This window comes from Calonectris borealis, chromosome 15, assembly GCF_964195595.1.
Source record: "Calonectris borealis chromosome 15, bCalBor7.hap1.2, whole genome shotgun sequence".
Classification (NCBI taxonomy): domain Eukaryota; kingdom Metazoa; phylum Chordata; class Aves; order Procellariiformes; family Procellariidae; genus Calonectris; species Calonectris borealis.
Window position 1 is genome coordinate 6,784,901 of NC_134326.1, and position 27,575 is coordinate 6,812,475.

The 27,575-nt window shown below is 38.5% G+C and overlaps 1 protein-coding gene across 3 annotated transcripts in view; it reads right to left on the reverse strand.

Moving 5' to 3' along the window:
• TENM2 (teneurin transmembrane protein 2) overlaps positions 1-27,575 on the reverse strand; it is a 541,337-nt gene that overhangs the window by 44,680 nt on the left and 469,082 nt on the right. For all 3 annotated transcript variants that reach the window (XM_075164115.1, XM_075164114.1, XM_075164113.1), the window contains one exon: positions 6,227-6,373. In XM_075164115.1, coding sequence (XP_075020216.1) covers positions 6,227-6,373 — 147 coding nt within the window. The remainder of the gene's footprint in view (positions 1-6,226; positions 6,374-27,575) is intronic.

Genomic DNA, 27,575 nt, shown 5'->3' on the forward strand with positions numbered 1-27,575 from the left:
TGGTAAAGTAGAATAAACGTGGCTTCTGTGCAAGCTGGGTGTGCCTCTGAATGCCCAGAAAACTCCCTAATGAGGTTTTAAAGTACCCTGGAATATGACATTGGTAGAGCAACAGCCCCACTTGCCCACTCGGGATCCCGGTGCTGCCCGGAGCTCTGGCAGTCAGGAAAACCCTCATCCCTAAGAGCGCCAGCTGGGAGAAGCTACTGCAGGTGTAGCTCCAGCTACGCACTGAGTGCGGGGTGCTCCTAGAGAACCTGTGAATACTGGTGGATTATTGATGCTCCAACTTCAAACCACACATCGCTTAGAGCAGAGTTGACCTAGAGGGCTCAAGATGAAAACAATCTTGAAAAAAATGTTTGTTCCATTCCAGTGTACACATGGATACCTCCGCAGCAACCAGTGGCTTTTCAGATCATGGAATGTGCAGTCACTGAATTTCTTGCTTTCACTTCTCCATGGGTTTTAAGAGCATGTTACTGTAGTAACATATCCCGTGAGGGACAGTGTAAGGATAAGCTGGCTAATGTGCGTAAAGGCGATTAGAGGCTGACATGAAGTTTTAACAAAATCATATACAAGCACACTCATTAGCTCTTGTCAAACTTACATAATGTTTAGTTTTGATACAGATTTTGTACTCGAGCCTACATGACTCACTCTGGCCCCCATCCACAATAGATTTCAACTACTCATTACATTTAATGTTCTAAAACTGACTATTGTACAGGCTCTGGAAAGGTATTTTCTGCGCCAAGAGTATTCTGGGTATTTGTATTGAGAACTTCATAAAATCTTTTGTCTGTGCTGAATTAGAGACCCCTGCTGAGGCAATGCTTGTTGAGGCAAGCTAAATTACATGATTTGCTTTTGTGCTGTGAAATACTTGTATTATCTTAAATGTCATGAGCCTGATGCAGTATCAAGTCACAGGATTTGTAATTTTCTAAAAGCAATTTTTTTCTAAATGTTTATTGCAGGAAGACACTTCTCTTTTCTTTCTATTTTCTTTCTGTCTAATTTCAGAGATGAGTTTTCTAAGACAACTCAAATAAACAGCCTTTCAATCAGTCAAGTGCACTGTCCTGACAGTGAACTTCTCTAGAAATGTATTTTTCTCATGAATTGAAGAGAATTCATACCAGAGCAGATAGCTGGCTTTCTCTTATTCATTATCTTTAATGTATTGTGCCAAACAGAATTACCGCCTACTGTACTTCTTGGTGGGGTTACAGCTATATAGTAACAAACCAAAGTGCAAAATTTGCCTTCTGAGATATGCACAACTCTCTTTGGAAAGCTAAGTGGAAAGAAATTAAAATATATTTTTAAAAGAATGCCCCACTTTGCATAACAAATAAGGAATTCCTCATTCTATTTAGCTTAGTATTCTATACTGCTGTGGGTTGCTTCCTTTCCTTCCCCCCCAATTTTAGTCCAGATAATTACATTTTGAGGAGAAATGTGATCTGTGAAGTGATATAAGCAGTGACTGCATTTAAGCTTTTTTTTTTTTTTTTTTTTTAACCTACCTGCACCTGCCCTCTCCATCCTGATCAAATCTGAAACAAAACAATTTAGCAAAATTTTGGCTATATTCCTTTCTCTGAGATTACATCATTTAACTGTCTTGTCAATAAAAATTATAAACATGAGTAGAGTAAGTTTGAAAGGATGCAAAAGGTGGGAGAAGAGAGAAAGAAGGAAAAGAAAAGCCTAGAAAGAGTAACCCAAGTGGGTGATACGGGACTCCTGCCAGTGCTGCTTCTGCAGAAGCCAGAGTTCTTAAATATCTCTCCCAAATTATCCCATAGAATTCAGGACAAAGCCCCCTCAAACATGAGCTCCTGGTATCAACTGCATCCAACATCTAATGAAACTATTCTTTAGAAAAGAAATATGACGTTTGCTATGCATTACATTGTCCATTTTACTTGGAAGCACTGTAAGGTCTAAGGTGAAATCCAGTTAAACATACACAATTTAGGAAGACTGTTCCAAGATATTAAAAGCATTTTGCAATTTAGGAACAACTAAACTATTATAAAATAGTTATTGTAAAAAGATGGGTATAAATAGCCCCTGTAGTGATTTCCTTATGCAGTATGTCAAAAGAAATATGAACTTAAAAAGTAATGTACCTTCTCCCATTCCTCAAAATATCATTTCTAATCCCCTAATTTCCTAAAATAAATCCATGATGAATTAAATGGGTTATACATGTCTATTGGGGGGATTATACATTGTAATCACAAGTATAGGTCTTAAAATAAAGCTATTTCTAATCCCTCCAAAAGATGCTTAATAACTATTAGACTACTGAGGGACTGATTAAGGAAAGGGATTAGATTTAGAAGTAGCCACAGTAAGTAAATTACGTAATCCAAACATGTTTTGGAAAACAGAAGCATTTTCCAATTAAAAAAGATCTTAAAAGTGAGTCAATGCCAGAAAACCCTTACCTTTCAGTTAGGCTTAAAAATAAACAAACAGATAGATAAATAAATATACAAATAAATAATTAAATAAGAGACCTTCAAGCTTTTTCAGCAAAGTAGCCTATGCACCATGGCGACCCTAGACAGGTTCATAATGAAGACCCAGTTAAGCCCGTGTCTAGATTTGACATGTAATGGTAAGGACAAATACAGGTGAACTTGCCAGTGCTACCTCGGATCAGACACAGCTCCATTTGAACAGCTCCAAGAGGAGACAACAGCTCTGGACACTCTCTCCTCTCTCTGGTCTGGAATCCTGTTTTATTTATGTGAGTAATACACCCTGACATCTCATTTAAAATGAAGATTTGTAAGTCTCAACGAGACAGGGACACATCTGCCTCTTCTAGGAATAAGCCAACTAAAGGGCATTAATCTAAAATTGAAAGAAAACATTAAGTATAATCTTTCATTTTTCTCTTTTTGAGCTATGGCATGGAATTCGCATTGTGGCAGATAATAAGACAAAACAGGACAAATGGGAATCCCTTTGGAGTCAGTGGCAATGCTCTTCTTGACATCCATGAAATGAAGACTTGGCCTAAGGCCTTTGAATCTGATTGTGAGATACAATTGCAATAAGAATGGCTGAACAGCGGAAGAGCACCAAAATATGTTAAATCTGTTGCCGCATGGGGAAGAATGGAAGACAGAAAATGATCGTTGCATTTCAGTGACACACTGAAGCAACTATATTTTAACAACATGAATAGATGGGTGGAGAAGGAAGGAGATTCAGCTGTCCAGATAAGGATTTCATTTAGGCAAAAAATTGTATTTTTAGCTACCCTACTGCCTTTCGAAGAACAGCTTGCATCCTCAGTACTACTCCAGAACTACTTGCTTACGTTAACAGAGCAATGTTGGTAATGCAGCAGCAAATGAGTTCAACATTTTGCTGCAAATAAACTCCGTTGAGTTTCAAATGAAAAGAGAGTCTGAGAGGAGAGGCGATTTCTTTAATTTTCAATAATCTTGTGTTTTATGTGAAACTTGGGGTTCTGGTAACTAGCTGAATCTTTAATATTGATTCCCATAGTACAGTTTTCAGCTTCGTCTAATGAGAAAACTTAATTCTATCTGTTCCTTTATATATACAGTCGCAATTACATAAAAGTGCATCTTGAAGCACACAGCACACATCCCTTCCTTCCTCTCCATTCCTGCACGCTCCTCTGGTCTCCCCTGTGATAGCATTAATAAACATATAGGTCACAGGACGTGTTCCTGGCCAGATGTGTAGTGAGCCAGACACATAAAGAGTAGTACAGCTTAAGGCAAAGGCAGAACTGCACTCTAAGATACCAAGTATTAAGTGATTAACATTATGTTCAGTTTTGAGTTTTGTTGTAGCTCTTGTGACTGACAATTTGACAAACTGATGGGAATGACAATGACTCTGTCCTTACAGCGCACATTGGAAAGGACCCCATGCCATCTCAAAGAAATCTGAAACTCAAAATATAATGAAGCAAACTGAAATAGCAAAAATCACCAAGGCATGAGAGCGCCAGAAGAGTACTGCAATGCCACACAGCCTGTGGGTAACTCAGCCTGCGCCACCTGCGCCGTGTACCAAACCGTGAATCAAAGAGTTTGTCTGTTCGGTTTTTCAGGTATACCTTGCAAGTATGTGGGGAACCAACTAGCTGAACAGGTGTTGAACGTCACCTAAGCTCCCTTACAGAAAAACTACAGAAACGTAATAAGGATGAGACTATTGGAGAGTAGTAATGATCATCGGATTAAAGTACTGAGATAAGGGTCAGAAGACAAGAGATTCATTTCTGCCTTTATCATAAAACCCCCGTGTGAAAACGTGTGGGTCAAATGGACTTTTCAGGTTGTTTGGACCTTGGAACAGGCATAGATTTTCAAACTATCTACACTCCCACAAGAAGCAATGAGCAGTAATCTCTCCAGCCTCTGGAAAACAACAACTTCAACCTGCAAGCATTGAGAACGTCTGAAGAGTTCTCCCCTTAATCTTTCTAGCTTTCAGCTAGACCAAACAGTTTTCTTTCAGGTACGACTATGGTAAACCAGGAACCATGCACCTTGCATGTAATGCTGATTAATATTATATGTCTGTTGTATGGCATATTTATTCTATATATTCTTTGACGTCGACGAACTACTATTTGCCTTCCATGAACTAAGTTTTAGAATTCTGGAATTTTAAATTGGTATGAGCAGCTGAATGGTCTCACTGATCATTTTTTCCCCTTTCTTACTTTGGATAAGTAAGTAAACATCTTATTCCAGTATTTCTAGTAATGTTTTCCAAACGCATGTCTTGTTTTGAGGAAAATCTGATGATACGTCCATTTTCAGATTTTCCTTCAAAGCCTGTAAAAACTGCAAACCTAAGCAGTTCACATTTTAGTTTCTTACACTGCACCTTAACACAAGTTTAGTGGGTTTTCTCGTATAGTTAAATGCCAAATAATGTAATTTGGCAGTTAGATTCTGCTCTTTACAATTCAGTAACAGCTATAAAGCAAGTTCCAGTTTTCTGAAATTGAATCAGCTCCAGCTCTTTTAAAATATTTCTGTAAGCACTGATCACATGTGAAACTAAGGAACTAACAGAGGGTTTACAGAATAAAACTAGTGGATGATATTCAGATGTGGTTAATACCATGTAATCAAAACCAAATATACCTGTTCCTCAGTTTGGCACTTGAGAACTATTTCTACACCCTGAAATTTTATACAAAATTAAAGCACTCATCTTAGTAACAATTTTACCCTAGAAGCAGCCATTCAAATAAGCCAAATGTTTCTTTGCAGTCTTAGGAAATACCATGAGTAAAACATTTATTAATCAGCAAACAACAGATGCGCTCTTTGGATTAATTATTGGCCAAAGAAAAGTGAAGGAGTCTCAAAGCTGTGTCTGATGTGTGACTTTTAATGAAGAGCAGAAGTAAGTGAAAAAAAAAATCTATGTGACTTACTAAACACATTGTAATGAAAGGTATAAGAAAGCTACTTCAAATGAAGGAGATAGATTAAGCAATCTTATTTAGACGGCACAACTTCTCAGAACTGCTTTCAGCCCAGCATAGCCTAATACATCATGGAAGGCTCCACAAAAGAAGATAAACTAAAGCTATCTTTGAAGGTAAACACAGAACACAAGTTCTATATTTAATAGGGATGTGCCTGATAAAGGAGAGGGAAAACTGAACTGGGATCTCAGAGCCTTACCATGTATGACTTTACAGCGCACCTCACTCAGCGCTGTAAAGTCTGGCACATGAACTGTGCAATGTGACAGCAAGCTGCAACCACTTACACAGGTTGTGTACATGAGAGCATGACCCTGGCCTCTAGCACAGAGCAGAAAAAATATTGCTAAACATCCTGCTCTACCAGCTGCTACGCTTGTGCACACAGGCGCGGTAAGCTCTTCTGCAATTCACATGCGCCAAGAGCCCATGGGAAAAAGTTCTGGTCTGCTGGGCCGTGCTCTCCACCGTGGGCTTCAGTGGGACGTGGGGTGGGACTGAGTCTGCCTGTCGGCTCCCGACACAGGCGGTGTGGGTCACGTCTCTCCACAAGGCCACAGCTCGCGCACTCTCATTTGTTTTGAAAGAAACGTAACGACACCGCTTGACAACAATGACAGCTGAAGTCTTTCTGAAGGAAAATGACTCACGAAGAAAGCGTGTATAACCCTCTGTTCTTTAGGGACTGGGAATTGAAAGACTTTTGCTCACCTCCCTCATTATCCTTGTTATCGGCACAGGCGGTTTCCATGGCAACGTTGCATCCGGGCCCCCTCCAGCCGCTCTGGCAGACACACTGCCAGCTGTTCTGACCCAGCGTGCACCTCCCGTTGCCATTGCACAAATCGGGGCAGCCATCTGGTTGGAGAAATGGAGAAGGTAAGTACAGGACACACTCAGTCGCACTGCCGCTCAGACTTCTGACAGTTACTGTGCAGACAAAAAGGCTCGCTCCTGCTGGCGGGACAAACGCTCTCCCGGCCCAGAGCCACAGCCCTGGGGTGGAGAGGGAGGGTGAAGAAAGGGGATACCTCAGAGAAATGGGGATGTAACTCCAGCCAAAGGCAGGAGGAGTCCTACCAACGGCCATAATACATGGTTTAAGAATCCCGTAAAGGTTCAGATCTTGAGTTAACAGAAATTACAGTCTGCTGACAGATCACAGCCGCTTATTTTTCCCACTGTACGTGTGTGCATACACATATATGAGGGCGAATGTCCTCTTCAACAAGCATGTCAATGGTCAGGGTGCCTTTTATATTGTGCATCGCGTAATTCTCCAGAGCTTCTCTAAACACAAAGTTTAAATAGTTTCGAAAATATTTTCCTTCTTTAACAGTCATTTTAGAAGACCTACTTATTTAACAGTTTACTTATATTATGATGTAACGTTTCATGCTTTCTGAAAGACACGTTAGAAGAGATATCCCACAGAAGATGTATGTTTTGAATTGACTATGGATATGATGTGACTTATTGTATAGCAACAGCTAAATTAGGAACAAAAATATTAATTAGCTAAGGTGCTTATATGTTCTAACAAAATGGCCATAGGTAATAGAATACCTCAACTGCTTTTTCCTGAAACTAAACGAGTCTCCGTAGGCACTACTGTATCTTACTGAATATTCACTATGAAAAAGGGTAAGAAAACCAAATTCCAGCCTTGGTATATACAATCAAATCCATCAACACCCAACCCACACAAGCATGTGTATTTGCCTGTGGAGGTGATAGAAGATTTGAGTCCTGCAGCAGACCTCTCATAACACCTTTTCATTAGTCTGCGCAGGCGGAGAAGGCTGCGTTGCCATACTGACAATAGATGTTGGATCCCAACCATTCGCAAGCTCTCTTGTCTGGGTTGGAAATACAGTCTAATCCTGCCATCTCTACAACCACCAGAGAACGTGGAATAATTAATCTCATTGCTGTTGGTCTTGGGCAGAAAATTTAATCTCAAAACAGCCCACAAAGCTTCATGCTCTCTCATTTTCCCCTCCACCAGCAGTGATGGGTCACTGTCGGCATCAGGATCCGCAGGGACCTGCTGCAGCCCTCTCGGGTCTCACCAGCTGGCTGGGTTAGTCCTTTGCATTTGCCACCGTGACCCCAAGCTGTGACTATTAATTAAGTACTCCACTCCCTTCCCCAGACATTTTAAGAGCACCAAGGAACTAATGGGCACCCTACCAGAGTGTGGATACTCTTTTCACCAGCTGTGAATGAGGAAGGCAGCAGTGGGAAATATCCTGAAAGCAAATAAATACGTTTTCTTTGCCTGAGCAGCACCACTTCAGATGTGCAGCACTGGAGAAAGACTAAGATGACAGTATGTCGCCTTTGAGCCCCTCGGCCTCTGCAGGTGACCGGGAATATGAGCAACTGTCAAACTAGCACAGCTTTCACACTAGTGCTGAAAGGTTGAACAGCCTTCCAGAAATCACTAATTTAGACTGCCTGTGTGTTTCTATAAACCTGTTCAGAAAGTCACAGCTCTGAGCTTGTGTCTCTTCCTACTCCTCCCAGTTGCCTTTGCTGTAGCCAGGTGATGTTAGAGAGAAGTTCCTCTGACCCCATACTGGCTTTCACACTGCTGCGGGAGTTCCCCATGCAGGAAAGCGAGCTGCCTTGTATCCCTGGTACTCACACAACTGGTATCACAATAGGTAAGCATTCACCTTCACTTTTCCTCGCTCGGTTGTTACCTGATACATTCATAGTGATGAATTAAATTTTAGTAGGACTAAGCAGTCCACAGCCACATTAATTTTTGATGTAATCCTGAAAGTTTCCTTTACTCTTTTTTTTTTTTTAATGAATGCTGGGCCTGTGGAAGATGCTGGACTGAGACCTCTGAGACCGCAGCTGTCCCACAGAAAAGGTTCTTTATAGATAACAGCAACTAAAGTTTCTGTGCATTACCCTACCAAGGTGCCTGAACTGTATCATTTCTAGCACTGGCACAGCAGCCTGATCTCTACCGAAGCTCTGAGGAGTAAAATACCAGACCTCTGTGAACAGGGCCAAGACCATTCAGTTCATTTTACACAGAAAGCTATCAGCAGATAGAAACAAGTCCTAGAAGCTTTATTTCAATGCCGTTGTGTATTAAAAAAATATAGTGCCCCTTTCACTTAAATGTAAGGTTATTTTGGCATTACATATCTTAGCTATAAAAAATTGCACTTACTTTTGCAGCACAGGTAATATATTTTCAAGGCATTTATTTTATCTCTTTCATTTGTCAGGTTGTTTGAATGACCAAAATGATAATGTCTGAGGGGAGGCATTGTACTGAAGGACAAATTATTTGTTTTAAGTGAAAAACAAATAGTAATTGTGAATATACACACACAGCTGGCTTTATACTGAGGCACTGAAAAGAATTAAATCACTGAAGCAGTTTGCTTTGCAGCATATGAGCAAGATGAAAACATGAACAGTAGGGAGCTAGCAAAATCTCTGAAAAGTTTTACGTGCAGCTGGGGATTAATGGACATGACTTTGCGTTTAGCTTAAAAAGAGAAGCAAGCATCACTGCTATAGACATGATGTTGCTAGGAAACACTATGCTACCTCTATAGAGTTTATTTAACTGTGGCCTTCCAAAGAGACTTTGTGTTTCAATAACATAAATATCAGAAGGGAGGGAAAAATCCAGCAGAAGACTATCATAAGATCCAAGTACTTTGACAATATCATCTTCCTTAAAAGATCTATTAAATTAATGAAGTATTAAGTTTGCAAACAGCTTTAAGTAATGGACAACTATGTAGATATTTTGCATGATTATGTGTGTTTCCGTACATACGTGTGTGCATATATGCATTTCTCTTTATGCCTGTCTTTCTTCAAGCAAATATTTACATAGCATTATAGGCTGTTAGACCAAAATTTGTTCTAACAGCCCATTGACCAACTAGACAACAGAGCTCCACTATGATCTATTAATAACGAGTTTTCTTCTAAGAAAGTTTATATTTAGGCAGTGCATGGAATCTCTCTATTTAAGTCTTCCTACAGGTGCATGTGCGCAATGATCAGTACCAATGAACATCCTCTGCGCACACAGCATTTGCACGTGCCTAGTGGGCCTTGATGCACTTCAACAGGTTTTGACAGTGGACAAGGTCACAAAGTGCCTAACTGAGGAGCCTTCGGAGTCTCAGCCAATGCTCAGTGCTCACAGCTGGACATATGGTCTTTGCTGGAAACGCACACTGTACGAAGCATATCCTAACACTAAGTGCGTTGTTAAAGCTTGCTTTCATTCCGCAGTCCTAGCTCACACCGAGCAGCGTATTATCTCCTGGCTGTCTTATGAATTCACTCAGAGAGTAAGGTAGTCACAGAGAGAGTAAGGTAGTCACAGAGGGGAGGGCTGTCAACATCTAACCTTAAGAAGTAATCCGCCATGGTATGAAGCTCTCAGTCACAGCACAGAAAAGGGCCCTTCATGCTAAGCAGACAGGTTGCTATTCCTGGTGTGTAGAGAAATTCTACTCATCTTTTCTATTACAGTATGCTTAATGGAAAATGTCAAAAAGCTAGGTTAAAAAAGAAGAAAGTGCTTGTTTAAAGTGCTAGATTGACAACCTATTTATTCACAGACCAGGCAGAGTACGGGCAACAGCAGTTCAAGTGTCTCGCGCTTTTCTAGCAATGTCTCTGCACAGGCTGCTGCTGCTAGAGGTGAAACAGTAATGCAGCCTCCCTTCTCCTTCAGTCTCCAACTTGCCTGTGGGACTGGTAACTGGGAGCTTTAATACAGGTACATACGCATTTAGAATTAAAACGGCAAGAAAGATTTCAGTACTTTTTGCAATGTAGCATCAGGAATCCGTGACTAGCATTGTGAAGGACCATCAGAGTAAGAGAAGGTTTCAAAATCAAAATACTGAAATTCATTCCTCTCCATGCCACAGACAGAAAAAATGCCCAGCATTCATGTGAAGTGAATGCTGGAAGGCAGTGGTAAAGGGAAAGGAGAAAATAAAGGCATTATATCTCTGGATCTAACAGAGGTGATGTAAACTGGTGTTTTGTACATATGAGATCCCAAAACACTTTTTAGCATTCTCACTGAACAGAACGATCTCTATAATCTTGCAGTTCTGGAACACTAGGGCTAGTATTTAATGCCTGAACCTATTTCCTCTCTTAGTTTTTTTTCCAACTACCCAACTAAATTGGAGTAACAGAACAAATTCATTAAAGGCTTTCATGGTGTTTCTTGCTTGTCTTTGTTCAAACAGGCTGTTACATTCTTAACTGGCTCATAGTTTAAAAACCCCATTTCTTGGCAAATTAATATCATACCACATCTATAGCAGTAAGTAGCATGAGAACGCTGACTTTCATGGATGACAACAAGGGCTTGAAGACAGCTCTGAAACTCTACAATTTGGTAAGCAGAGATTCAGCAAATTCACCTGTTTCAGTGCACGGGACACTTGCCCCCTATATACCTACATTGTTTCTCAGTACTTGAAAGCCCTTCACTTACATTTCCTCAGCTTATCCATTCCAATGCACATATGATGACAGTACATTACAATGAAAGGAACTTTGGTCATATGTAGTACAAATGAATGCTCACTAACATGAGAGGACTGTAGCTTAAGACAAAGAAGTGTGGTATCTTTTCCATAACATAGTTGAGATCCTTATTCTAAGAATGACTTAGATTCCTGTCTCTTGACTGGGCCTATTACTAAGAGGAAGAGGATCTACCATGGATGCTAAGTAAGTAACGTAGTACCAGAAGAACAAGACACTATTTAACAAAACGCTACGAGAAATGGGAAAATGTCAATATGAAGAGGAGTATTTAGTCAGCTACTACTATATATATACAATTTTTACATTAATCTTATTTCACATTATTAATATTCATGGAAAAAAGGGATCAAAAATGTTCGAGACCTTTGGTTAGACACAATAGGAAAAGAAAGCTCCTGTCTGAAAGCCCTTATAATCCAAAAGACAAAATGAGCTTAAAATACCAGATTTTGTTATTTGTTTGTAGGGCTCCACATTGCCACAGTCCATGAAGGGGCCTAGAACATGCTATAACAATACAAACGGAAGTGTTTTTGATAGCAACAACAGAAAAATAAATAGTCTAGAAAACAATAAACACTGCTGTTACTGAAGTCATTGTGAGCAAAATTAAGTCTACTGCTTCCTCCAGGCCTATGTAAGCTTTATCTATTTCTATAGTTTCATATTTTCAAAACTTAGGAGAGATTTATGAAAAGCTGAATTTAACAAGAAAGTCTGCAGAATCATTATGAATAGTAAACAAAATCAATATGGACAGTGCTTGCTTCTCTGAAAGTGATAGTGCTGGATATGTTTATGACAGAATGCTCACAGGTTTTACCTACAATGAAATTATTCTGAGCCTAAATTGTAAGGTGATTAATTCATTTTTTAACTCAACAAATAAATTTCCAGTATCTAGGCAGTACATCAAAAATTCTAATCCAATTTTGGGTGAATTCTGCACAGAGTTCCTCTTCATTCCACTGACACTCACAAACTCCAGGTATACAAATACACATGTAGCCAGCTACCCAGGCATATATAGATTTTCCTTTGCATAAACTACTTCAAAATTTCAAAACAAACATTTTAAGTAAATCAAAATATAAAGACACACTGTCCAATTAATTTGTGGTTTCAGTCTAAACCTTAATAATCATCAGAACTCCCAGTTACAGTGGGGCCAATCAGGCTGAAAAAGAAGGAAGGGAAAAAGCAGCCAGGGAAAAAGAAGTTAGAGAAATCTTGTTCTTTTTAAAGTTTTCAAACTTTGAAGGAATAGGTAGCATCTTAGTATAATTAAAGGAAAAACAGGAATAGGAAAGATAGAGGGAAAAAAGTAAAATCTCTCTAGGTGATATCTCGTAACCACTTAGAGAAGCGGACAATGTTTTTAGCCTCTACTCAGTCTGTAAATGGAAAATTAGATGTAAATCAAGAGGCTACATCTTCTGAGTGCTTCCGATCCAAACCTGTCTATCAGCCATCTATCCTCCAAACTCCTCCAAACGATACCTTCAAGCAGATAGAATGGGTTCCCAGCACCTCTCCCCATTTAGCACGCGTGTAATGCAGCGCTAGTCTGGAATGTAGTATCTCTTGTTTATCTTTCCGCCTACCCCCATTTTACACATCCTTATCCAAAGCCTGCCGGCAGTCAGTGGAGTCTTTTCATTGACTTGAATTGACCCTGGACCAGGTGGTCCTATGGGTGAAGATACCCTGCAGTAAAGAGTACGTTGTACAGCACAGCGTTTTCTCGCTCACAGAATACACATGAGTTTCAAGGGGAACATTTAAATTACATTTAAATCCTCCTCACTGCAGCTGTTAACTATAGAACTGTAGCAAATAAAAGTAGCCTGGGATATGATGGTACCTACAGAATATAGAGAAATGACATAAAAGCAGTAATGATAATAGCCTGTTTAATTTGCATTTTAGAGGATAATCACTGTTCTCATATTTTTTGTTCATTCCTTCAGTGAGTTGCTGGTATGCCTACGGCTATCTAGCAAATAATAAATGAGGTACATAGAACGAGGTACCCAGCAACACTGAAAATAAAATTATGCTTTTTATTTGCTATTGTTATTTTTTAATCCTTCAATTCCAAAGCCTACAGGGCTTAGTTAAAGCCAAAGAAAGGGCATACAAATAAAAATGACACATAGTATTATGGTAGGCACACAGAAGTTATTTTCTACAGAGTAATATTTCAACTAAAATAAACTCAAATCCAAAACATGTAACGGAACATATGTCAATGCAATATAGTATTGGTTGAGTGAGCGCTGAGGCCCCTTTGAGTGAGTTTGGACAGTTCCAGAACAGGCTAGAGAGCCATGCAGAAGCACGAGCTCAGGTCTTCGAAGCAGGATAGTCACACAGATTGACAAATTGTTAAGAATTAACCCAGCCTTTCAGTGTAATAAAAAGCCTGTTTCACTGCTCAAATACCACAGCAGAGCTGCTTGCAGTTCCAGAGAGTGCTCACACAGAGCAGGAGCTTCTCTGTGGCACTGGAGCATTTGTCACCAAGATGCTCTGACTGGCTTCCTGGCTTCTTTTTTTTTTTTCTTTTTATTTTTTAGAGAAAACATGTTTTTAAAATTACCCAATACCCTAAACATCAACAAAGACATCAAACAAAGGAATGTATGGAATAAATAACTATTTGCAGATGTGTTGGGGGAAATAAATACATGCCTGAGTTAAAACTAAAGAATGGGCCAGCTACGATTTTATTTATTGAACAGGCTGAAAAAAATGGAAAGGCCGAGAAGTAAGTTTCATGAACCCAGAATCCCGATTTCCTCCATTCTAATACTTTCTGTGCCGGCAGACAATTATGAATGTTAAGTAAGGGTCCTTAAATTGCCGGAGATATGTAAGCCATAACAGAATTTCCTTCTAAATTCTGTTTACTATATATCTGTGCAATTTCTGTCTTTCACATGTAAAGGTAGGAACTCAGAGAACATCCAGCTTTCCAAACAAAATAGGAAAATGTGAGAAAAACATGCGTGACTATAAACCTTGCACAAAGGGAGACTTTAAAAAGGAAGTCTCAAGAAAAGTCACTTGCATCTTTCTGAAGAAAAAAAATTATAAAAAAGATACAGGCACACAAAAAAAGAAGACAGAGGAAAGCTCATGTTATGATATAGGTCACAAAAATTTGAGACTGAAAAAACCCCCACAGGTGTCAGAGCATCACGCCTTGTTAACAAGGGATTCTTCCCAGCAGTACATTCCGTTTTATCCAACTTCATTTTATGCGACTCAAGCAGATGGGCTCCCATTGCTTTCTTGGAGGGAGACACGCTCGAGGTGTCCCTCTTGTGCACAACCACCAGAGTTCTTTAACTATCACCAGCTTTTGGTGCGACCCCCCTTCAAGCTGCCATCAGCTGGGCAGCTGTCCTGAGATTTGAGGAAACCAAACAGATCAATAATCAAAAAATCCATGTCTGCTCAGAAGGCTGAGTATACACAAAGAGCTTCAGCTGAGCCCAAGAATTTGGGCTCTTTATATATATAAAAGACAATTTCAAGAAGGAAGGGAGACTGCATTGATGGGAAGTTCAGTCATAAGACTGAGAAGCTTCTGCAATGCTAAGAGACCAAGTGCTCTGCTGTAGCCGGGAGGCCAGATCCAGTCCTGCAAATGCGGGATGTCCATGGGATCCTGTCTCCGCACAGCCCCCCCAGCATCCACAGACTGCAGGCAGGGCTAAGGGACGGTACGCGTGCGGTGCGCAGGCAGCGTGCTGCTAACCCGATATTGCTAACCTTAACTCAGAAGATGCATCACATCCTGCACAGAAACCAGCTCTGTGCATGGTGGCTTTATCAATGATCAGGTGATGATCGATTCAGATGTGTACCAGCATAAGCAAAGCAGTTATATGAAACATATGAACATAAGCAAAGACACTGCTGCAGCCCAAAAGCTACAGCATAGTTTCTTCTATAGGCTAAACAGATTATCTGCTAAGATTTTGAGCAAGAGCTAAAATTTAACCCTAGGAGCACATTCAAGTTACACAGTATATTCTTTTCAAACAAGACTCATATTCAACTCATATTCCTATACCCAATAAAAAGATACATAAAAGATGCAGTAAAATTTGTATTTAAGATAGCTGGTTCTTTCAAATTAATATTACTGTAACAAAATCCATTTAGAATATAATTCCGGGTGAAATTGCATTCATAAAACCAGTACCACAACCATTATCTTTTACTGTATTAATGTTTCTGATATGGGATACAAGGACTGGCATCATCCTTTGTAATATGTAATATCGTTTCTGAGAAAGAAGCCTTCTCAAGTTGGATTTATCTCTAAAATAATGTCTATATAAATAGTTTAGTGGCAGTGTAATGATAAAGTGACCTATCAGACAGGATGTGTAAATTCTGTCAATTGAAGAGTAACAAGCAAAACATTGACCTCATATTTAAAAGAATATATAACCTAATTAAAATGTAATAACTAAAATCCCTACATTAATCACAGTGTTACGGCAGGGAGTTTCAGTCATTTGTTCATAAAAATTAGGATTCACACAGTAATTGCTACTCAACCTGCTTGCACACAATGCAATTTGCTTTTTTATTATTTGAAATATGTGGCAGCCATAGCTTTTCAAAAATATGCATTTGAACTTTTTTGAATAACGGTTTTGGTAAAGCGTTGGTATACTTTTAGATATACTTATTAACTACAAAGCTTCAAGAATCTCATATACGCTGATGCACAAAGTTGTGTCACATTTCCATATTCCTTACCCATTCTATCCTCTTCGTGTCACAGGGAGAGACAAAGAGGAAAAAATACAATGTAATTCTTATGTTAAGTGATATCTGGATCTGGCAAAAGGATATCTGATACTGTGCTGTCAAATCCCAGACATTAGATTTCAAAAGCTCATTTGGCTAACTGAAATTTATAAAATTCAACATAGATGACCTAATTTTTCCTTATTTTGGCCAGAAAACAATGCAAAGCCCTAATTAGGCAATTCTTAACAGCTAAGACGATGTATGAACTCAGAATCATACCTAGCTTACTGAAGTACCTGTAGTTGTCTATTCTAACTTTGGAGGACAACATGAAGTCATGTGGTTTTAAAGGTTCTCCTGGTTTCATGTTCCTTTATGCAGTTTTCATACAGAGCCCAGACAACAAAGGATGCTGCTACTCCACGCCACGCTCCCAGTCAGACTAAGCTTGCCGGTGGAGATGGTGCCATGCTTACCCAAAGTTGAACCCAATTTAATGATATTGCGAATGCAACCTGTATAAAACTAGAGGTAAGCCTTATCCTTCACCTGCTCAGTTACAAACTTTAAAAATCCCTGTAACCATCAAGATGCCACAAATGTAGGACCTGATTTCAAATATTTACAATCTAAGACTCTGCTGATATAAAAAGTAGAAGATCAGGCTTGAAAAGGGCAGGATCGCTTGTTGCTACCAAGGCTTTGTCTGGTAGTACAGAGTACTCCCAGATCTCTCATCTGATTGAAAACCCTCCAGTGAGGCAGATGTATCAGCTGAGGGCCAGGACACAAGCTGGTCACGTTGGCAAAATACAGCCAAATTCAACAGAACTACAGGGATTTCAATCACCTACTGTACAGCCTGAAGGTTCATGGCAGTTTGCTGTACCTGGGCCCTTCATATAATAGTTAAAATTAACATATTGGTTGTTCTTCAGAAAAGCATGGATTTTCTCTGATTTCTATGCTGACTACCAAGCATGGTGAAAACCCTTGAATTATAAACTGCTGCTGTGGTTTTATAGCCCTTCCTCCCTCCTGAAAGGGTCCTGGATAACTAGCGCTTCTCCTGTCTGAAAGGCAACGAATCACTTAGGAACAGAGATTTCCTTTCATCAGCCCGGCATGAGCCTTACTTTTCCACAAAGAAGCAACCCTTGGATGCATCCATTCTAGCCAAATATCACTAGCATCAAATTTTCCATTTCCAAACATTTTTATAAAGTCCTACTAAACCTAAACTAACATTCTAGACCTAATGCAATTTTGGATTTTCAGGGAAGACACAGTTCTCAGTTCAGTCATTAACTTCAGAATACTTTTATTCTCTTCACAGATCCTCCACATAGGGCGTACAGGAGCTGTGCTATCAACCACTTCTGAGGGACTGTCGGACTCCATTTCATACCTCCCTTACAGTCCATTCAGCAATGCAATATATACAGGCGTAAGCCAAATTCAGCTACGTGAATACTGAAGCATTCCTTCTTAACAAGAACAGATACATCAAATATTATTTTAATTCTCTCACCAATGGCTTACTAAAGAAATTCAACATCAAGTTCAAGGCCTTACTTCTTATCTGGTAGGCTCAAGATATTTAAGAGACTGCCTAAGGTACAGGATGGAAACTGGGGTCAAGAGCTCTGCTAAGTTGACAAAAGCTAATCTTATCTGTGTAGGAGGTGGAGATTTTAAGAAGCCAATTCAAGACTGTGGAATGAATTCTTTCACTCTATAAATAAGAACTTACATATATATTAAAAAAAAAAATCACATATTATCCACTTTTGCTCCAAATACAAATTGCATTTCTTTGACCATAACTCCTTTAACATACAAATAGCTTTACAAAGCAGAGGAGTTTAAGTCAACCAAAATGCTCTAGTAAGCTAAGCCAGCATTTACAGTGACCAAAACAAACAGTTTCCCTTATGCCAGTACTACTTAACAGTAGTTTACCCTGGTATTTCTAGTCCTATTTGAATTCAGAGATGTGAGGGAATGGGATGTGTGCACACACATGCGTACCCAAGTAGGGCACTGTAGTGAGAACAAGCAGATATTACATACTTATGTTGCTTGATATGCTATAGAAGATGCTTAGCTAGGGTGCGGAGTGGTGAGTAACAGCCCATCCAATGTACAATAGAGAGGGTTGTAGGAAGTCTGCCTGAGTCTAATGTCTGTCCTCATAACTAACCCTGCTTTGAGGAAGAGGTTGGACTAGATCACCTCCTGACATCCCTTCCAACCTGAATTATCTATGAACCCTTCAGGTTTAGAGCTTTATAATTCATAATTCTCAGGGCAGGGAATCCCAGTTTTCTCAGGCATTATGACAAAATAATTACTTGCTATTCATCAGATATTGATGTCTGCATAGAATTTACAATTTAGCAATTAACTTTCAGGTATGCAAATGCAGATCCTCTATAAGTGTGCAGGTTACCTCTATCAGAAGAATAAATACGAGCCTTAACATAAGTATGCATTTTCCTCCATTACTGTGTAACAGATTAGTATGCTCTATGAGCAAATATCCCTTAATTTGGTACAGAACTTTGGAACCCCTTCAGGATGAAAAGTGCTATATAGACAGAGGTACATATTTTGCAGCTGATCTTCTTAAAGTATTAATTACATGGATTCTAGTAAATAGGTGCACACTATAGGGTTTCAGACTACGGAGTCCAAAAATTTCAGCTGTCCCAAAGGAAAATCAAAAGAAAGCGCTGAAGAAAAAAAGTTTTTAAGAAGTATTGTGGGATAGTTTGGAATGAAAAAAGCCTTGATAACATACACTAAATGCTTCTCATACCTCTTCTGGCTTGCAGGAATCCTAAATCTTCATGACAGTAAAATACGATTAAAAAGTGACAAAAAAGAATGGATATTTGAATATTAAAATAAATATATCTCACATGTTTGTTAGAGCTAGAATTTATGGATTTTAAATACATACAAATGTAAAAGATGAAATAATGCCCACAACATAGGAGCAGTACTCTGCCACATAGGCAACATATGTAAAACAAATTAAAATACATAAACAATGCATTCTGAGTTATGTGAGTATTTGTGTATGCTGAGTTGTTTGGCAGATGTAGGATAGAAGATTAATATTTCACTACATAAAATATGTATTATAAACATGCCTTTAATTCTAAAGTGCTAGGCATCCATTCTGCATCCCTTTTCAGTATACATAAGCCTCATGAAATTTTCCAATGTTTATATCTACCAACTGCACAAATAACTAATAAAAGCTACAGAAATAAAAATGTTGTTTTCACAAACTATTTTTAATCCTGCATGCACAGACAAAGCGTAGGATAGCTCTCTTTTTTTTCCTTCTTTATCTACCTAAGTGATGAAGGAAAAAAACTCATAATCCTTCAAACTAGCCAGTTGCCTTGATATTTAAATACTAAATAAATCTGGGAAACTGATTTTGATCTACTAGGGAGATCATCTTCACCATTTCACCCCCGAGAAAGCTAAGAGTATTTAATCTGCACTTGGAAGAAATTTGAAAGAGGAAAGACTCTTTAAGCTCTGCTTCCTTTATATTAAAAATATTTACTATCTGGCAACTGATAGCTCTGCTCCTCCCCTAGCCTCACCAGAAGTGACCTTAATTCTCTGGAACAAATACTTAAGACTTTCTGCTTATAGACAGCGCATATCTTTTCCATTTCTCCGCTGAAGCCATCAGAAGCACCAACGAGGCTTTTAACTTGGTTGCCTTGCATCTATATTTGACAGAGTTTTTAAGCCTGCTGGGACAGGCAGGATGTTATTAGTTATAATGGGACTGTTTGCTAGGAGCACTTCTCTCAGGAGGAGAAACACAATATCCAAGCGAGTTGGAGATGCAGCCAAGAAATTTAGAGATCGCTCCACCTTGGCTGCAGTACGATTGTATGATCAATACATTGGATTAATCCACTTTAGTCACTGATTCATGTCGGGTGAAAAGGCGCACAACTACGTATTGTCATGATATTTGCTTCAGTTAAAAAAAAAAAAAACAACAAGGAAAAGCAGACTTAACATTATTAAAAACAAAGACCAGTCAAAAGGAATTTCCAAGAACAAAAAACCCCCCAAAACAACAACTAAAAAATCTGTGCATGGGACATCTAAAGGACAATTTGCTACAGTTTTGTGCAATTTGCTCTTTCTTTGCAACACTGAAAATACAGCATGAGTAGCTAATAGTATCTCTAAACGTATCAAATAGATGTCAAGGAAATTTTACTTTTCTGTTTTCTATCCAGATTATTAATTAGCATTATTTACCCTCGGTGTTCAAATAAAATTATAACTTTGGTTACCGTACTCTGCCTGTTTCCCATAATTTCAATCGGGTATAGTATAATTTTTCATTTCTTATCCATAGTTGAACTGTTACCACTTTCTAAGGAACATGTTAGAAACACATATTACTTAGGCTTTCCTTTAGACAATAACACTTGTTCAAAGCTGTGAAACCAAGCAATATATAGCAGCCTTTTCCACTGCACAGCAACATTTCATCAGTTCAGAGCAGAAAGTGAGAAGTATTGCCCTAACTTAAACTGCAGAGGACTTACTTCCATAATACTCCGCTCTATATTGCATGGCTAGCTAACAAAAGAACACCTTGCAACATCAAAATGTTAGTTGAAGGTCTCTCACCTGAGGATTGATGCAGTTTGACTCTATTGAGTTTATGAGATCTCTACGGGTCTTAATCAAGCAAAGTGAACTTTGGAATGGCTTTAGGTTTCAGAGTAAATACATATGTGGGAATATGTTTAATCAGGCATAGTGCATATCCAATTTACTGTAATAACTTCTGGAAGCGGTCAGGAAGTTTTTGCAAAAATCCTTCTTAACTGGGTATCACTCACTGGACAAACTATCCTGCGGTTTAATGACATCGCCTTTCTCCTCAAGGTACAAATCAGTAAACTGAAGACATTTAAGTGCATTTTCCAGCACACATACCTGCTTCTCATTCTGAATGAAACAACTTAGTAATTTTAATTTTTTCCTAAGCTGGAATGAAGTTATCTAATTCAAGTAATGGATCAGCCCTGTGAAACATCACCTTTAATAAACCTGTAATTTTTAGTCATAGGCCAAAAAAATAGAAGCAATGCTGAAAAGAACAGACATCTTCCTTTTCACTTCACTGTCATTTGTTCACATTTGAATGACATCTCTCCTCACATTTTATAACATCTTTATCTCAAGCAATAAAATACATAAAATAAAATGAATAATTAAGATCTAGGGGCGTATTCTGCAAATAACTTTTAAGAAAGCTCCCATTTAATATCGATAGGAACATTCACCTTAAAAAATCAGATACATTACATACACCTTGCTAGAAATTTTTAAAAATACAGTGTTTTATCTCTGAAATGCTGGCAAAAATCCTTAGTATAACAGGGGAAACTGTAACTTACAATAAAGGTTGAATAAACAGATGCAGTTTTAAATGGAAGGCAAATATGTTAAATTACCTCAATTCTGCTGAATAAATATTTCCCTTTACAAAGCATCTCATACTTAAAACTTTCCATGCAATAACACTTTTAAATTAGGTAATAAGAATTTTAGGAATTTCATGGTAACTAGAAATACAAATATTGGTGCAAGAAGACAGACTTTACTTATTGAATTCTCTGTGTATGGAAGGTTGAAAAATTAAAAGGAATGGAGAAATCATCGGGTTTTAATAATCACTGCCTTCATTTTATTTTAACAAAATTTCATGTGGTATGAAAATGTAAAAAATTTCAGGAGACACTTCAGTGCATCCACAAAGTTTGGTGTCTGAGTCATATCTCATACGTAATTAAGTCTTTTGATAAAGGATATGAACTACTGTTTGAAATTAAGGGGGGGCTTGACCAATTTTGATTCACTTTTTTCTACAGCATATAAGCAATCAACATTGTAATAGAATATATAATAAAAAATTCCAATGAAAAATCATAAAACTGATAATGTCTACAGGACCCTCTGATTTGAATTAAGGAAGGTTGCAACTGCAAGCTAATGCTTGGGCATCAATATAGACTTTTTCATTTCCCTTTCAGCCTTCTAGCTACATATGCAAGAGTAACACAGTATATGGCGGCTCATGGCTTAGACAAGTGTACCCTTCGCTGGGTAAAAAAGAGGCTGGACGGCCGGGCCCAGAGAGTTGTGGTGAATGGAGTTAAATCCAGTTGGCGGCCGGTCACGAGCGGTGTTCCCCAGGGCTCAGTTCTGGGGCCAGTCTTGTTCAATGTCTTCATCAAGGATCTGGATGTGCATTGAGTGCACCCTCACTAAGTTTGCAGATGACACCAAGCTGGGTGGGAGTGTTGATCTGCTGGAGGGCAGGAAGGCTCTGCAGAGGGACCTGGACAGGCTGGATCGATGGGCCGAGGCCAACTGTATGTGGTTCAACAAGGCCAAGTGCCGGTCCTGCACTTCGGCCACAAACAACCCCATGCAACGCTACAGGCTTGGGGAAGAGTGGCTGGAAAGCTGCCCAGAGGAAAAGGACCTGGGGGTGCTGGTTGACAGCCGGCTGAACATGAGCCGGCAGTGTGCCCAGGTGACCAAGAAGGCCAACGGCATCCTGGCCTGTATCAGAAATAGCGTGGCCAGCAGGAACAGGGAGGTGATCGTGCCCCTGTACTCGGCCCTGGTGAGGCCGCACCTCGAATCCTGTGTTCAGTTTTGGGCCCCTCACTACAAGAAGGACATGGAGGTGCTGGAGCGTGTCCAGAGAAGGGCAACGAAGCTGGTGAAGGGCCTGGAGCACAAGTCTGATGGGGAGCAGCTGAGGGACCTGGGACTCTTTAGTCTGGAGAAGAGGAGGCTGAGGGGAGACCTCATCGCGCTCTACAATTACCTGAAAGGAGGTTGTAGCGAGGTGGGTGTTGGTCTCTTCTTCCAAGTAACAAGCGATAGGACAAGAGGAAATGGCCTCAAGTTGCGCCAGGGGAGGTTTAGATTGGACATTAGGAGAAATTTCTTTACTGAAAGAGTGGTCAGGCCTTGGAACAGGCTGCCCAGGGAAGGGGTTGAGTCACCATCCTTGGAAGTATTTAAAAGACGTGTAGATGAGGCACTTAGGGAGATGGTTTAGTGGGCATGGTGTGTTGGGTTGACGGTTGGACTCGATGATCTTAGAGTTCTTTTCCAACCTTAATGATTCTATGATTCTATAGACATTGTTTAAGCTTCTGGTTCACAATCATCTCTGTAGAGGAATAATGCAGAAAAAATGAGTGCAGACCTGTTTACACAAGCTTAACATTTTCTATAGTGTAACACTCACCTAGTATTTCCTTCAAACAACTGTTGCCCTCTCAGCCTTCACAAAGTGACCTTGACTCTAATAACCCGTTCTCTAAATATGGAAGACTTTCTCCATTCTAAATCAATATTTCTGACTTATTTTGAAAAAAAAAAAAGGTTCAAATATTTACAGGACACAATGAAGATATATAGGGACTGGCTTCATGATAAAGAATCAATTAATAACGATCCAAGGGAGGCAATAACAAAAAGCTATTTTACCCCTAGTTTCCAAGGAAGCCGACAAAAAGATGCATTGGCTATAAAAATCTATGTCACTATACTTCCCCCTCCTCCCTCCCCAAATTCAACTATCTATTAACAATGCTGCATGGTGAGCAATGTCAACCTTCATTTCATATTCCCAACAAACTCTTATGCAGTGATTTTCTGTCTTAAGTCTAAAACATCTTTTCAATTTTTTTTGAAACAAGAAAAGGCATATTGCCATTATTTTTCTTGTACTGTTACCAAATTACTCTGAAAAAAAAAATGTAAGGAGTAGAATTAATCAGAATCAGAAACATTTTAACAAGTTCATATTGTGCTTTCACTTTTCAGCAGTAAATAATGATCCACGGCTTCCTGCTTTCAGGAATACTGAAAATTAATACTTTTCTTGTTCAAATGCAAGTGACTCTGCAATTTAAAAAGAAAAGAAAATAGGGAAGAGGGAGAGAGACACCCAACTTCCTTTTCTGTAACCGCTTTATTCTGGGCACACTATCTTGCATTGTAAAACTGTATGCTATAATGCTAATTCCTCTCTTAATTTCAGAGAGAAGTGATCTGTAACCCAGCATATACACATTTTGCCTTGCCTTATTAAATGGAAAGCAAAGAAGTCAGATCAGTTTATATTTAAAATGTGCTGAAAAGTTGATGGCACCATGCTGCATTAGGAACGGAGTTCTACTCTCTGGTATTCCCAGTGGTTAAAACAAAAAGTCAGTTCTCTCATCTGTACTAATGTGTCTCTGGTTTTAGGAGAATCAGTGTCTTCTGGGACATTTAGGGCTTTGTGTCTGTTCATGCTGAATTTACAAAAATAACTTCAGTGCTATTCTTGAGGAACTCATTCTACAAGAAGCTCAGCAATCCCTTTTGATTCTTAACAATTGGAAAATGACAGTATTTGAAGCAGTACTACTTTTAAGATCAATAAATCACCATGTTCTAAGTAAACATGTTATTCCTAAACTCATCTTTTTTTTTTGTTAATTTGTTCTTTTGGATAATTGTCCTCTTAGCATTGTTTCTAGTCTAAAATCACAACCTAGTAATATTTTTCACTACAAACTTACTTAGTTTTTAATTAAAAAGAATGGTTTTTAATCAGATTATACCATTATATTTATTTCTTAGATAACAAAGCTATTATCACTACTGTTTCTCTTCAGAACAGGACTGCATCTTGATGCACTGTGGTTCTTTAGCTCAGTTGTTCAATGCTCTGAAAAACTGACTATTTGAAGGCAAATTAAAAAATATGTGGTCTAGATGCATTATGAATCTTACTCATTTGTCACACTCGAATAACTTTACTCTTTCAACAACTAAAAAAAAATCTCATCTGTAATTTTATAATTAACTGGAATGAATACAGAAGAGATTCATCTTTACTTTATCTGGGCTTCTGTAAAAATTAAAGTGTTAAAAGTGTATATACTTTTTAATTATATGAAGGATTAACTATCTGCTCATATAGTTCAGTCTACCCTAATCACTCCAGAACATTTAAGAAGAAATACTTAAACCTTTCCTTGCAGCTATTTTGTATGGTATCTTATTTTACAGCATTTTAAAAGCAGGCCACAGTCCATTGATGCCGAGTTGATCAACCTGCTCTGTGCTGGCCTCTTAAAAACTGTGAATAGAAACTAAAAATACAATGGGATTAGGAAAAAGCAATAAACCCTGACATTGATTGGCAGTTTGTCAAAACTATGGCTCCCTATTTACAGAATGCAGGAAATTTGCAGGCTTTTAAAGGGCATTGTACAACAGAGAAAATACAAATGAGTTGGGTAGGACTTAGGTGCCATTATGTAAGCTGTGTTTGAGAGAATGCAGAAACTGTTTTACACTTGAACATCTGGGACTCACTGCATGGCTCCCAATAACCAATGAGACAGCACAAGAAAAGGCAATGAATCCCAGATGCTAGACATTGGTCATGGGCCATAGAACTGGCAGATTACAGTAAGGCGGGAGTAAAAGTATCTTTTAAGTTTAGTAGAATGAGAGGGAGAAAAGCTTTATATGGATAAGCAGACAAACATGTCTCCTCTGCCTAAATTTTCATTAGGTATAATGTTATGATTCATGACATACTGAAGTCTTTGTGAAAGCAAATGTTACTACTTTTCCATGAAAACTGCTTAACTGTTTAAGAGAAGTACTTATTTAGAGTGAAATATTTAAGTCAAGTGTGTAGCACCCAGTGCTAAGGGTCAGCTCTCAGATTTGAAAATCTTCAAGGAGACAGCTGGACCACGAATCCTTTCTGCTCTAATCCCGTTATTGAACGAAGTGAGAATGAGGATAAACACAGTAACCTTAATTTCTCATGTCCTACTTCTTCTTCAGCTTTTAGTACTATGACTGTGAACTGCTGCTAGACTAATGAGACACCAGTATACCTTTGTCTCTATCTATCCCAGCATGGATGTGTTTTGAATACAACTGACAGAATAAGATGGACAGTTATATTTCAATCAATACTATATCACTGAAAACACTGCAGAAGTATGTCTTGGAAATTGCAAAAATCTAAACAGTTACAATTTTCATGGCAGCTATAAATCAGGTGATAATGAGCCCAATATTACTCCAACTATCTGCACTTTCAACATACAGAGATGAACATGGGCCATAACCTCTTTGAGAACCTGAACATCTTCGAGAACACTCAGGTTTGTATTTAGTTCTTACATTTCAGTTACATAATTTATGTTTGTAATTTCTTTGGGCAAACAAGATATACTACATTATAGGATGATTTCTGTTGGACAGAAAACTTTGCTTCTTTTTATATGTATAGAAAAACTGTATCTAAAATGAAATAGACTGAGGCTACCTACATGAATAATCTCCAGAAGGGTGGTTATCCTGATAAGCATTTCATAAGCAGGTCAGAATAGGAATGGAAAGAAAGAACAAGAGAAAAGAGCCGAATAACATAAATTTTGTAAAAACCTTATTCAATAAGAATGGCTGAAGATACCCCATAGATGATACCCTGAACAAGTCCCCATATTCAACCCTTAAGATCTTTAAAAAAATTGTCTTAGTAAGGGCTTTTAGTGAAAGAAGGATGTATCAATATTCAACGTCAGTTGAGTAGTTACTGCACAAAAGATAACTGACAGTTTAAAGAGAAAGCTTTCAATAGTTTCATTTTCCCCCCAAAGCCCTAAAGAGATCACACAGCAAAATCCTGAACTGACAATTCAGAGATGCTACGGAGACCATTTTTTCCTTTTTCTTTTTGACACTAATATTTTTAATACAACATTGAACTAAGAAAATATTAAGTAGAGAATTTCAAAAGCATCAAATATCTTAGGAAGACAAGCCTCTAACTTCTAATGCATCCTACTGTTAATTTGATACTATGTAGGAATTGGAGACAAAATTGACAAGAAGCTGAAAAGGTGTCTGAATCGTTATTCCATAGTTTGCAGCGGTCAGGCAAAACACATTTGGCTTTATTTGCATCTCCAAGCATGAAAGACTATGTGAAACTGATATTGAAGATACAAGAATTATACCTTGAAGATGTATAAGCAAGAATGCAAGTGATTGAGGAAAAGACATCTTTAACAAGCAGGCCTCAAAAGGATGGGCAGATATTGTTCTCTTTTGTATTTGTTTCTTAGTAAGTATAAATATTATATATATGTATATATATGAGTGTGTGTATATACATGTATATATATTCAGTATATATGTATATACATATATATTTCTCAAGATCCGGTACTACCTTTCTATCTCTATACAATCTATGTCACTGACCTCTCACAAGCATTCCTGTGTCTTTGTTGCTTTGTATCCAGCAACACCATGTAATTCACTCACTTGCTGAAGCTGTGCTTGACACCACAGGGTACAAAATAACACAGAAAACATTATCTGTGGAAGAAGAGAAGATTGCCTGACGCTGTGAATACTCCCATGAACAGCAAAATCAGCTTTGCCCTTTCAAAAGTTAGATCAGCTGCCTGATTGATTGCCCTCCTCCTCTTTTTGTGGTCTTTTAAGAGTTCAAGAATTGGCTAGAAAATCAATATAACTAATGTAGAAGCCCCTCCAAAATGCGAACAAAGAAACGTGATTTTAATTTGGGAAACTATTCACCAGTATC